Genomic DNA, 12,715 nt, shown 5'->3' on the forward strand with positions numbered 1-12,715 from the left:
GCAGGAAGACATGTCCTTCCATGTACTGCATACTTCAGTTAAAGATTTAGGCCCTGATTCTGCAAAAGACTCATGTGCTTAACATATACACAGCCCCACTATGCAGACTCATGGCATAAAATATGATCTGATTTAAAACACACACACACACACACACAAAGAAACAATTTTGTGCAATGTCTTATGTGTGAAATGTATCACAAGCAGGTCTAAGTGTCATAAGATTAAATAACAAAATTACAAGGTTCAAATCATATACACTTTAGAGGGAAAATTAAGTAGCAGCACAATATTTATTTTCACTAAACCTAAAATTGTTGGTTCAATAACATTATTAACTTGCAATACAGCAGCTTATTGACAATAATAATTGCATCACACTTCTACTGCATTTTTCAGCCTAAAGGATTGCATACAGGTTGTGAAACTACAACCACTGCTGGGGTACGCAATAGTAGCAATAGTATCAGTAGGGGAAGGGACATTTTGGCACAGGAAAGCAAGACACACCCCTTCCCCTGTATAAGTCTCTTTGATGATTTCTTTTTGCGAATACAGACTAACACGGCTGCTACTCTGAAACCTCTCCTTACAGTGTGTATGATAAACCCATTGTTTCATGTTCTCTGTGTGTGTGTATATAAATCTCTCCTCTGCTTTTTCCACCAAATGCATCCGATGAAGTGAGCTGTAGCTCACGAAAGCTTATGCTCTAATAAATTTGTTAGTCTCTAAGGTGCCACGGGTACTCCTTTTCTTTTTGCGAATACAGACTAACACGGCTGCTACTCTGAAACCTACTCAGAGACTGGAAGTAAAATTTTCACTCAGGAGCCAAAGTCTGCGAAGTGCCTAAATCCCCTTTGAAAATGGGACTTAGGCTCCTAAGCCCAGATCCTCAAACATGCTTAACTCCCACTGAAATCAATGGGAGCTAGAAACCTAAATACCAAGAGGATCTGGGCACAGGTCACACAGATTCTTTTGAAAGTTTTACCCAGAACCTGTCTTTAAGCTCTCAAGTGAAAGACAGCACATGGTCCTCAATTTATCTACTCTAGAAAGGTAAAATGGTGAGCTGACCCTTACTGCATTCGAATCTAAACTGGCCCGGCAGAGATTTGAATCCAAGTTGATTTTTAAAGGGTTCCCAGTCAATGACCCCTGCAAACCGATGTGAACTTCAATGGAAATCCCAATGCCAGGAAGAGGGGACTGGGAGCTGTCTCAGCACCCCCGGTCTGTTATGAAACCCTTCCAGGAAAGGGAGCAGGTGGAGGGAAGCAGCAGAGGGGGCAACAGCAAGGGTGCGGGTAACAGGAGCGGGTGCACAGGAAGGGGAACAGCAGCGAGGAAGTAGCAGCAGAGAAGCACGGGGAGGGGTGGAAGCATCGGAAAGGAAGGGAGGAGGAGCCACCGGCGAAACGTTGCCTGCCCGGTCTGGACCCCAGGCCTTAGAACCCGGCCCCGGGGGGAGGGCGGAGAAGGCGTGGCGAACCCGTGCGCGTGTTCGAAAACTCTAACGTCACAATAGCGGCCTGCGGCGGCGGCTCCTGCCCGGTCCCAGCCGATCGGGGCTGGTTTGAGCTGGTGCGTTGTCATAGCGACGCAGTCCGGCCTATAAATAAGAGCTCTGCGGGCGCTGCGGCTTTTGTCAGTCGCTGCTCTCGAGCCGGTCGGCAGCGCCTGTGGCGGCTCCTCCTCGGGCGGCGCGTCCACTCCGGCGCCAGCAGCGAGCTCAGCGGGGCCCGTCTCTGAGGAGGAGGCACGGGACTCGGGGACCGACCGGCTGCCGGGCGACGCGCTGAACCATGACGGGCGCTGCCTGAGGTGAGGGGCCCGGGCGGGGGCGGCTGGAAGGAAGCCGGCCGGCCGCTAGAGCCACGTGTCTCGCCAGCCCCGCCGGAGAGACGGGCCGGGGGGCGGGGGCGCGCTGCGCAGCGTCGCTGACCCAGCCGGAGATGGGGCGTCCCCGGCAGGGCTGCGGGGAGCGCCCGGGACGGACGGAAGGGGCTGCGCGGTCCCCGGGGAGAGCCGCTTCGGCGCGGGCCGCCGGCCCCCTCCTGCCCCGGGGGCTTGGGCCCGGCCCGGCCGCCGAGACGGGCTCGCGCGGTTGCAATTGTACGAAGCAGCCCCGCTGATCGCCGTCGCGCTCCCTGCAAAACCGCGGGCACCTCGACTGGCCTGAACCGCTTGCGTGGAAGGCGACGTTCAGGGGTTTCCGCTCCGTTCATGTTGGTTCCTTAAATTGGCCCCCAAGGGCATCCCTGAAATCCTCCTGGGTTGGAAAAACACGCGAAGCTGTCCACGCGGGGTGCCTGCCCCGGGCCCGGGGACTTCCGTGTAGCTGCTACTCCTAGGGCTGAGGCGTTGGTACTTTGGAGCGAACGAATTAAATCTTCACTTGAACCTGCAGGTTTCTCGAGTTGGGCGTGAGCTGTAAAACTCTGTCAGCAGCCCTTGAGGGATGCAGGGCGTGCGGTCATGTAGAAGACTTAATCTGTAAGACGCTGCAGGCGGCGGGGTGCTACAGACGTCCCGTGTGTTAACTCGGGCATGAGCTGAAACTGCCAGGCCAAGGGTTTGGCGACAACGTGAGGAAATTAGAGCTGTTGTTGTTTCAGTTTCACAGTAACCGTTAAAAGAACCTCAAGGTTTCAAAGTCAAGCGGCAAAAGCTAAGAAATGCCAGAGTTGAGGCTGCCCACGCAATCTAAATTCAGCCCTCATGTGAATTAGGATACAGTTTTAATTACATGATGCGCTGTTTTTTTTTTTTTTTTTTCCCCCATAGTCTCCCTGCTTCTTTCAGTGCATATGGCAAAAAGAACAGGAGGACTTGTGGCACCTTAGAGACTAAAATTTATTGGAGCATAAGCTTTCGTGAGCTACAGCTCAAATGCATCCGATGAAGTGAGCTGTAGCTCAGGAAAGCTTATGCTCCAATAAATTTGTTAGTCTCTAAGGTGCCACAAGTCCTCCTGTTCTTTTTGCAAATACAGACTAACACGGCTGCTACTCTGAAATATGGCAAACAGGGCTCACTAAATGTGACTACTTGGCATTTTATAGAAATTAAAGGGAGCTGTGGTTTGAACATAGATGTCAATTGCACATGAATAAAAATCGGGTTCCATTTGTCTCAAATTGGGCACCCAGAAAATGAGTACATCGTTGAACACCTGTAAAAACTTCAGTTTAAGTGACTTACGTAGGAATTCTGTGGCAGAGACGGGGAGAAAATCTACAAATTCTCCAGGGTTGCATTCAGCTGCCTTATATTTTTTTTTTTTTTTTCCCCTCTTCTAGCAGTCCCCTGCCTCATTTGTTAAACACCTTCCAAACTTCTACTCAGATGAGGCAGCAGTCTTACAGACAATAGCCTTGTTGACTATCCAACCCCAATTTATTTCCTGTCTATTGAATGAAGGCAGGTTCTGGGGGAGGTGGGAGCTAATGGTAATTAAAGACCCCCTAATGCATACAACACTAGGGCATTTCCTGAGTACTAAATTTTGCAGCCATAACCCTTTTAACATGTGGTGGTTTATGTATTTTCCCAAGCTTAAAAAAACCCTCCACTTTGTCATGTGGAACCATATCAAGCTCCACCCAGATCATTAGCAGGGTTGGGTTCTTTAGATTCACAGCACAGACTTCTATCACTTGAGTCAATAAAATAATTGGTTGCCATCCTCCATTTGGACCAGCCTGTAGAGGTGCATGAAATACATATACTTTACTAGTGGATTTCACAGCTATTTGTTAGACAGCTGAGGAAAACGGAGACTTAAAAATTCTAAGTTCAGTTCCAGATCCTGGAAGAGTGTTCTCTAGTGGCTTCAGACCTTGTCCCTTAGCATTTGAGTGAGGCTACTTTCTCTTCACATTGCCTGGATGCCTGAGGGGGGAAGCATTGGCAGAACAGGAGAAACCATCTTCTGTCCTCTTATTGTCACACCAACCTGGCAGCCATGTGGAGCAATTGCAGGGAAAGGCCTGTTCAGTCCCTGGTGTGGAACTTATTCTATAGAAACAATTTTCAGAGACTTTAGCTGCCAACCTCAGAGTATGTGCAGATGGCAATTTTCAGAGACCTAACTTGGCCAAATGTTTGCATATGTAACTACCTGTAGAGTCTCTTGAAAGAGATGAAATGTTGAATGATAAAAATTGGGCATGTTAAAATACTTGTGATGCATTTTTTATATAACAACTTGCTTTGCTTAGTGTATACTCTTCAGTGTACTCCTGTTTTTAAAGAAGTTTTTTTTTTTAAATTGTCATTTTTCTAAACTTCCATAACTGACTTATTCTTTCCTTTTTTTTTTTTTTCTTTGAACAGTTTCAATGCAACATCATACAACTGCTGCACAGAGGACAGAAAACTTGCCTTAATCTGTTAAGACTTTGCTTTTCTGAAGCACAGCTTTGGGTGCACTGTCGAAAGAATTTAAACAAAGCTGATATTTCTTAGTTGTCCATGTAAGTTTGTGGATCTTGACTATCATTTAGTGTTCTGTGAGTCTCTTTGCTAATTTGAATGAACTAACATACTTTCTATATCCACAGTTTGTTGCATTTACACTCTTAGAAACAATGCTCAGCTTCAGCAATGAGGAGTTTGACTTCACCTTCCTTGATGAAGGCTTTACTGCCAAGGATATTCTAGACCAAAAAATAAATGAAGTTTCTTCCTCTGTAAGTATGCTAGCAAAACATGAGTGCATTTTCTGAAAATACAATTTTATATATTAACTCTACTCAAACTTAGAAATGTATTATACTTTCTCCAAAAAAAAAAATCTATACTGTAACTTTGAAGAACCCTTTTCAGAGTAGCAGCCGTGTTAGTCTGTATTCGCAAAAAGAAAAGGAGTACTTGTGGCACCTTAGAGACTAACAAATTTATTAGAGCATAAGCTTTCGTGAGCTACAGCTCACTTCATCGGATGCATTTGGTGGAAAAAACAGAAGAGAGATTTATATATACACACACACACACACACACACACACACACACACACACACACACACACACACACACACACACACACACACACACACACACACACACACACACAGAGAGAACATGAAACAATGGGTTTATCATACACACTGTAAGGAGAGTGATCACTTAAGATAAGCCATCACCAGCAGCAGGGGGGGGAAGGAGGAAAACCTTTCATGGTGACAAGCAAGGTAGGCTAATTCCAGCAGTTAACAAGAATATCAGAGGAACAGTGGGGGGTGGAGTGGGAGGGAGAAATACCATGGGGAAATAGTCTTACTTTGTGTAATGACTCATAGGGGGCATTCCTGAAGATGATCTGATATTTTTCTTTTAGGATGATAAAGATGCTTTCTATGTTGCTGACCTTGGGGATGTCCTAAAGAAGCATTTCCGATGGTACAAAGCACTCCCTCGAGTAACACCCTTTTATGCTGTCAAATGTAACGACAGTAAAGCTATAGTGAAGACACTTGCTGCTCTTGGTGCAGGGTTTGATTGTGCTAGTAAGGTAAGAGCTTCAGTTGTGGTTGTGTGTGTGTGTGGTTTTTTGTGTTTGTTTTTAATGGTAACTTCATATATGGATGTTACAGCTTTGTTTGTATATAACAACTAGGAGTGTTTCTTGAATGTCAGTGCTACATCTTCACACTCTACTTTCTGGATGAGGTCATCCATTTGTTGAAAAATATCCTTGTTTCTTGCTAGCAGAGTGTAATCTTCTTCTTTTTCCAGACTGAAATCCAGTTGGTACAGAACATTGGTGTACCTCCAGAACGAATAATATATGCAAATCCTTGTAAACAAATCTCTCAAATTAAACATGCTGCAAGCAGTGGTGTGCGGATGATGACTTTTGATAGTGAAGTAGAGCTAATGAAAATTGCAAGAGCTCATCCAAAGGCAAAGTAAGGAGTTTTTGGTTTTGTGCCTCTTAATGAGCTTAACATGTTTAAATTCACCTATCCTGTATTAGCGGTACTTGGGTAACGCACACATTCAGCTTTATTTCTAAGCTTTTAACACTAACACAAAATTGGAAGAGAACACAAATTTTTCTGGCAATATAGACCTTTGTCAAGTATAGTTTAATAGCGTATTGGCTTACAAAGAAGGACAATATAAACTTGCTTGCATGTTGACAAAGGTGGACCAAATTTAACATTTTACAGCAAAGTTAGCTTATTTTAAATTTGACTTGCTAGAAATCTCTCCACAGTTCTCAAACTGTGGGTCGGGACCCTGTTTTAATGGGGCTGCCAGGGCTGGCGTTAGACTTGCTAGGGCCCAAAGCCCAAGGGTTTTAGCCCTGTGTGGTGGAGCTCAGGTTAGAGGCCCCCTGCTTGGGGCTGAAGCCCTGGGGCTTTGGCTTTGCCACCCTTCCTACCCCTTCCCAGCCTGGGGCTTGAGGCTTGGGCTTTGGCTTTGTTCTCCTGCCTGGGGCAGAAGGATTTGGGCAGGCTCAGGCTTCAGCCCCCCTCCTGGGATCATGTAGTAATTATTTTGTTAGAAGGGGGTCATGCTGCAATGAAATTTGAGAACCCCTTCTAGAAGTTGTAAACATCTCTCAAATCTCCCCATTCTCCTGACCTGAAACCTATTTCAACCAGATTGTCTGTCTGCTCTAGAATATCAGGCATAGCTCAGTGGTTTGAGCATTGGCCTGCCAAACCCAGGGTTATGAGTTCAATCCTTGAGGGATCTGGGGCAAAAAAAAAATTTAGGGATTGGTCCTGCTTTGAGCAGGGGTTGGACTAGATGACCTCCTGAGGTCCCTTCCAACCCTGATATTCTATGATTCTATGATCTAGTGGATTGGCACTAAACTAGTCACTGTTTCTAGGCTAGTCTTGCGCATCGCAACTGATGACTCCAAAGCAGTTTGTCGCCTGAGTGTTAAATTTGGAGCTACCCTGAAAACTAGCAGACTTCTTCTGGAGCGGGCAAAAGAACTTGACCTTGACGTTATTGGAGTCAGGTTAGTAATAACTATGATCTGTACATACAAACTCTCAAAACACCCATCTAGAAATATGCATTGTAATAAAGATTTTTATAAATATGTAAATGACTTGCCCACTCACAAGAACTGACACCATAATCTGCTACTACATATTACTTTTGTCTAAATTAGTTGCTTAAAACTTAAATCTTCCAAAAGACAACTGAGATTTGCTTCTGTTTTCCAGTTTCCATGTTGGAAGTGGCTGTACTGACCCAGAGACCTTTGTTCAAGCTATTTCTGATGCCCGTTGTGTCTTTGATATGGGAGTAAGTATGAATTTACTTAAGAACATTGCTTCTGGACCACTATTTTCACAGTATTGACCATACAACTGACTTTTCAGAATGAAATGGCACTTGAAGAAAAAAAAAAAAGTAATGTACAACTTTGGAAACAAAAACTTAAGAGGCTTTATACCCTTTCCTGTACAGTTAGTATTCGGCTTCATATGGTCAGTTACTTTTTGAATCTTGGTAATCCTTTGATAGTTGACCCAATATTTAAGTTTTGTGGAAAAAAGACTTGCTAGTTCTCCTGTACTAGTGCTTTGTAAACTTACTAGTCTGTTTTCTTTGTCAGAAGTATCCATAAAATGCAACTCTTTAAAAATAAAATCAGTCTTCCAGCTGAGTTGGTTTTGACCTGTTAGACTATTCAAGAATCACTTCTTTGCTTGACTGCCCCATTTTAACATGTTCACATTGCAGACAGAACTTGGCTTCAGTATGCATCTGCTTGATATTGGTGGTGGCTTCCCTGGTTCTGAAGATGTCAAGCTTAAATTTGAAGAGGTATGTTGGATTTATAATTAATACTTGGTTTGTCAGGTTGTGAAGGTATTTTGATATAGTAAACTTGGGCAAACCTTTATTTACCTGGTATCTTGCTTCCCTTTTGATTTGTATTAAGACTAGTGGGATCTTTGTTCTTGATTTGGAACTGAAATCATAATTATTTCTCCTGTTAATTGCAGACTCAAGTAGATCGCCTTAGCCCTTTTAATACATGTATGGCTTTCATTAACAGACCGAGTAAATGGCTTCAGAATAGCAGCCGTATTAATCTGTATCTGCAAAAAGAACAGGAGTACTTGTGGCACCTTAGACTAACATTTATTAGAGCATAATAAAAGTTGAGTATTTATTGGAGCATAAGCTTTCATGGGCTACAGCCCACTTCATCGGATGCATAGAACGGAACATGCAGTAAGAAGGTGGGTGTGAGTGTGTATACACATACATACAGAGAAGGTAGAAGTTGCCATACAAACTGTAAGAGGCTAAAATGAGCTGCTATTAGCAGGAGATAAAACTTTTGTAGTGATCAGGATGGCCCATTTAGACTCTTCACAAGAAGGTGTGAGGATACTTAACATGGGGAAATAGTCAATATGTGTAATGACCCAGTCTCTATTCAAACCCAAGTTAATGGTATCTAGTTTGCATATTAATTCAGGCAGTTTCTCCTTGGAGTCTGTTTTTGAAGCTTTTCTGTTGCAGAATTGCCACCCTGCAGTCTTCCACAGTGTGGCAGAGAGGTTGAAGTATTCTTCCAGTTTTCGAATGTTTTGATTCCTGATGTCAGATTTGTGTCTGTTTTGCATAGAGACTATCCAGTTTGGCCAATATACATGAGGGGCATTGCTGGCACGTGATGGCATATATCACATTGGTAGATGTGCAGGTGAACGAGCTCCTGATGGCATGGCTAACATGATTAGGTCCTATGATGTCACTTGAATAAATATGTGGACAGAGTTGGCATCGGGCTTTGTTGCAAGGATAGGTTCCTGAATTAATGTTGTGTGGTTGCTGGGGAGTATTTGCTTCAGATTGGGGGGCTATCTGTAAGCAAGGACTGGTCTGTCTCCCAAGAGCTGTGAGAATGAGGGATCACTTTTCAGGATAGGTTGTAGATCCCACTTCATCAGATGCATGGAACGGAAAATACAGTAGCAGGTATAAATACACAGCATGTTAAAGAGTGGGAGTTGCCTTACCAAGTGGCAGGTCAGTCTAACCAGACATGTACTGAGCGTAGCACTTTGCACTGTTTTAGATCCTTATCCTTATCCTTTTGGCTCTTGCAATAGCCAGTTTAATAACTTTTTAGCTTGGTACTTTGTACAGTCACTAACCTTGTGTGTCTCTTGATTAGATCACAAATGTAATCAATCCAGCATTGGACAAATACTTTCCTTGTGATTCTGGAATAAGAATTATTGCGGAGCCTGGTAGATACTATGTTGCATCAGCTTTCACACTCGCTGTTAACATAATTGCAAAAAAAGTTGTATTAAAGGAGCAGTCAGGTTCTGATGGTATGTAAATCTAGATCTCCTAATCTCATTTGCAACCAGATACAAAACTTGCTTTCAAAGGTTTTTATTGTCCTATTTTCATCTTTTTAGATGAAGATGATACTAATGGCAAAACTCTTATGTACTATGTGAATGATGGCGTGTATGGATCATTCAATTGCATCCTATATGATCATGCACATGTTAAGCCAGTCTTGCAAAAGGTACAGTATACCTCCAGAGGATTCCAAAACTGTATGGAGGGCTGGGTAGGGAAGGCTATACCTCCCCAAACAGCCTGACTGCCCCCCTCAGAACCTCCAAATACCCACCTCCTGCTCCTTGTTCCCTGACTGCATCCCCCTCCACCCCCTTAATATGCTGCTCAGAGCACCAGGACTGGCAGCTGAGCCACCTGACCGGAACCTATCATGCAGTCTAGAGCACTGGGGCAGGCCAGCAGTGCTGGCAGCAAGGTGAGCTGAGGCTGCAAGGGGAGGGGCTAGGGGCTAGCCTTCCCAGCCAGGAGCTTAATGGCTGGGCAGGGTGGTCCTATGGCCCAGAGTTTGACCACCTCTGCTCCAGGTAGTAAACCAACATATAGACTGCTCATTCCACTGTGCAAATAAACTCAAGCATAATGCCTTTGTATTTCACCCACTACCATCTTCACCATCCTACCACCACTCCTGACAAATGCCTGGGTTGGCAAATGTGAGCTCTGGGCCATTCAGTGGAGCAGATTCCAAAGCTGAAGATCGTTCATGTAGGAGGCCCTGCCAACATCTATTTTTCGTCTCCACTTTGGAGCTGGAGTTCTACACCTTTAATCATCTCCTTCATGGCAACTATTTGTTTGGGAATACTCCTGCTTTAGTCCCTTGAAAGTATAAGGGTAGTCAAAAGTAATTTGTAACTTGCTTCTCTTTTCAGAGACCTAAACCAGATGAGGGCTGTTATTCCTGTAGCATATGGGGACCAACATGTGATGGCCTGGATCGTATTGTTGAGCGCTTTGATATGCCAGAGCTGCAAGTTGGTGATTGGATGCTATTTGAAAATATGGGTGCCTACACAGTTGCAGCTGCTTCCACTTTCAATGGATTCCAGAGGCCAGCAATAAATTATGTGATGTCAAGGCCAGCATGGTTAGTAACTTGTTGCACTTTTGCTTTAGGTGGGAGAATCTTACTAGGCCTGCCAAGAACTCTTGATAGTTATTCACTTGAACCAAAACTCCTTGCTGACTAATCCACAGGTCTGTTTATTATGAATTGACAGGTGTTACTTTAGAAGACAAATTCTGCCTGTAGCTAGCAGGATTTAAAGGGATGCTCTCTAATCATAGCCTAGGACTATATCACTGAGACTCTTCTCCCCCTCCCCCCAAGGAAATAAATATCCGCTCCTGTTTTTAAATGGGATTTGGACACATTGCCTCCTTAAATGCCTCTGAAAATTCCAGCCTAATGTAACAGAAACTTGTTAGTGAAACTTGCCATATTCTCTTTCTAGATAGTCATAACAAATGCAGTTTCTCCTGTATAGTAGGTCATCTTTTTTTTTTTTTTTTTTTTTTGCATGGGTCTTTCACATAGCAGCTGAGGTCACTTTTTCTGCCAATCTTATGGTTTTATAAAGACTCCATGTGATAATTTTAAATGGGTGGGGGAACAGTAGGCTTAAAAACATGTCAGTCACTTAAGTTGCTTTACAGATACAATATTGGATTGCTGTTGTGGCCATCTGACTGGCAAATGGAAAATTTTCTTCCTGAGATCTTGTAATGACTATTTCTACACTGGGGTGCTTTACTGGTATGCTGTATCAGGAAAGTTCTGTAGTGTGGATGTAGCTATCCTGGCAGTTTTGGGGGGGGGGGGTGTTTTGTTTTGTTTTTTTTTTAAACCAGTACTGTAAAACCACCTCCATGAGTGAAACTAGCTATACAGTAAAAGCACAATTCTGCCAGCATAGCTGGGTCACTCAGGTGTTTTCCCCCTCACTACCCCAGGTTCTTGAAGATGTCAGTATATTAGTTTACACTTCATTCCTATTTGGAAGCTTTGTATTTTGAAAGCAGAAAGGCTGGACACCTAAAATGAAATCGTAAAATGTGTTAAAGGGGCCAAATGCATACCAGCAAGCTAGATGTTGGGACACCACTAATTTAAGTTAAACCAGGTTTACACAACAGACTTCTGGCAACATAGTTGTGTAAAGTGAGGGGCTTGAAGAGGTACAATCCCTAAGTGAAATACTCTTTGTTCTAATGAAGCTTAGTGTTCCTCTGGCCTGTTCTGCACTTAAATTCTGCTGGTGTAGCTGTGTCTGGTAGGAGTGGAAAAAATCACATGCCACTCAACATAACTGCATCTACATTAGGACTTTTGCTGTCCAGCAAAATTGAGTGGGATGGGATGTAACTAGGGTTGTGGAGGGGAGACAGAGTAATTGCATATGCCCAAATAAGTCATTCTAATCACTGATTCTGAATGCAATTCTGATTTAAAGCTGTTACTTCATGGTTCACATTCTACTTCTGAGCAAACCTCCTGTTATCAGTAGATCTGGAGATGGGAGGGTCAAATTATGATTTAACTTTAACATGATCCACTTGATACTGCAATTGATTAAATCAGGGTAAAATATATGGATTGTTTCCTGACTTGCTTTTTCCTCTTACTTAGGCAACTAATGCAACAGATTAAGGAGCAAGGTTTCTTAGCTGAAGTGGAGGAGCAGGATGTCAGTACTTTGCCACTGTCTTGTGCCTGGGAAAGTGGAATTGAACATCATCCAGCAACTTGTGCTTCAACTAGTATTAATGTATAGATATTGTTTTTAATTGCAAGTTTGTTTTATTGAATATCTAGGGCATTTTGGGGACCATTAACTTAATTTCTTGCTAGAATTTTTAAATGTTTTTTTGTTAAAGTCTAGGGTCTGCATAAATGCAACAAAATGAATGACTAGGAGATGGGGGTCACATTATCTGTGTTCCTATGGAAACTATGAATATTTTATATGGATTTTTACTCACTCTCAAGTATGCTACTAAAGATTAACCCTTGACTGTCAGACAAGCATTTGTAGCTTGTATATTGGCAGAATGGGCTGAGCTTAGTGTTGTGACCTAGCTGTTTTAAAATAAAGTAATATTGAAATAACTGGCTAGTCTCTGATGTACATGAATTAAAAATGGTCATGAATGGATGTTTAAATATTGGTGGTTCTATGCCAAATAGACATAGGAAAGGATGTGCAGTGGATTTAGCTGGTGTGCTTTCAAGATCGTTTTTCAATGCTAAAGTTTTTAGCATCACATAGTGTATAGTAAACATGGCTCTTCTAGGCTTTACAGTAATACAAATGAGAGCTGAAATACTTATGCAACAGTC

At 43.2% G+C, this 12,715-nt stretch overlaps 1 protein-coding gene across 1 annotated transcript; it reads left to right on the top strand.

The window, feature by feature from the left end:
* The first annotated feature begins 1,690 nt into the window (after window positions 1-1,690).
* On the top strand, window positions 1,691-12,484 carry ODC1 (ornithine decarboxylase 1). Its single transcript, XM_038396472.2, has 12 exons — window positions 1,691-1,830; window positions 4,345-4,484; window positions 4,572-4,700; window positions 5,348-5,521; window positions 5,746-5,918; window positions 6,854-6,988; window positions 7,200-7,281; window positions 7,723-7,806; window positions 9,173-9,335; window positions 9,426-9,538; window positions 10,248-10,462; window positions 12,005-12,484. Exons 3-12 carry the CDS (start codon window positions 4,599-4,601, stop codon window positions 12,147-12,149), a joined length of 1,386 nt encoding a protein of 461 aa, XP_038252400.1. The 5' UTR covers window positions 1,691-1,830; window positions 4,345-4,484; window positions 4,572-4,598; the 3' UTR covers window positions 12,150-12,484.
* The last annotated feature ends 231 nt before the right edge of the window (window positions 12,485-12,715 follow it).

This window comes from Dermochelys coriacea, chromosome 3 (genome assembly GCF_009764565.3).
Source record: "Dermochelys coriacea isolate rDerCor1 chromosome 3, rDerCor1.pri.v4, whole genome shotgun sequence".
NCBI classification, from domain to species: domain Eukaryota; kingdom Metazoa; phylum Chordata; order Testudines; family Dermochelyidae; genus Dermochelys; species Dermochelys coriacea.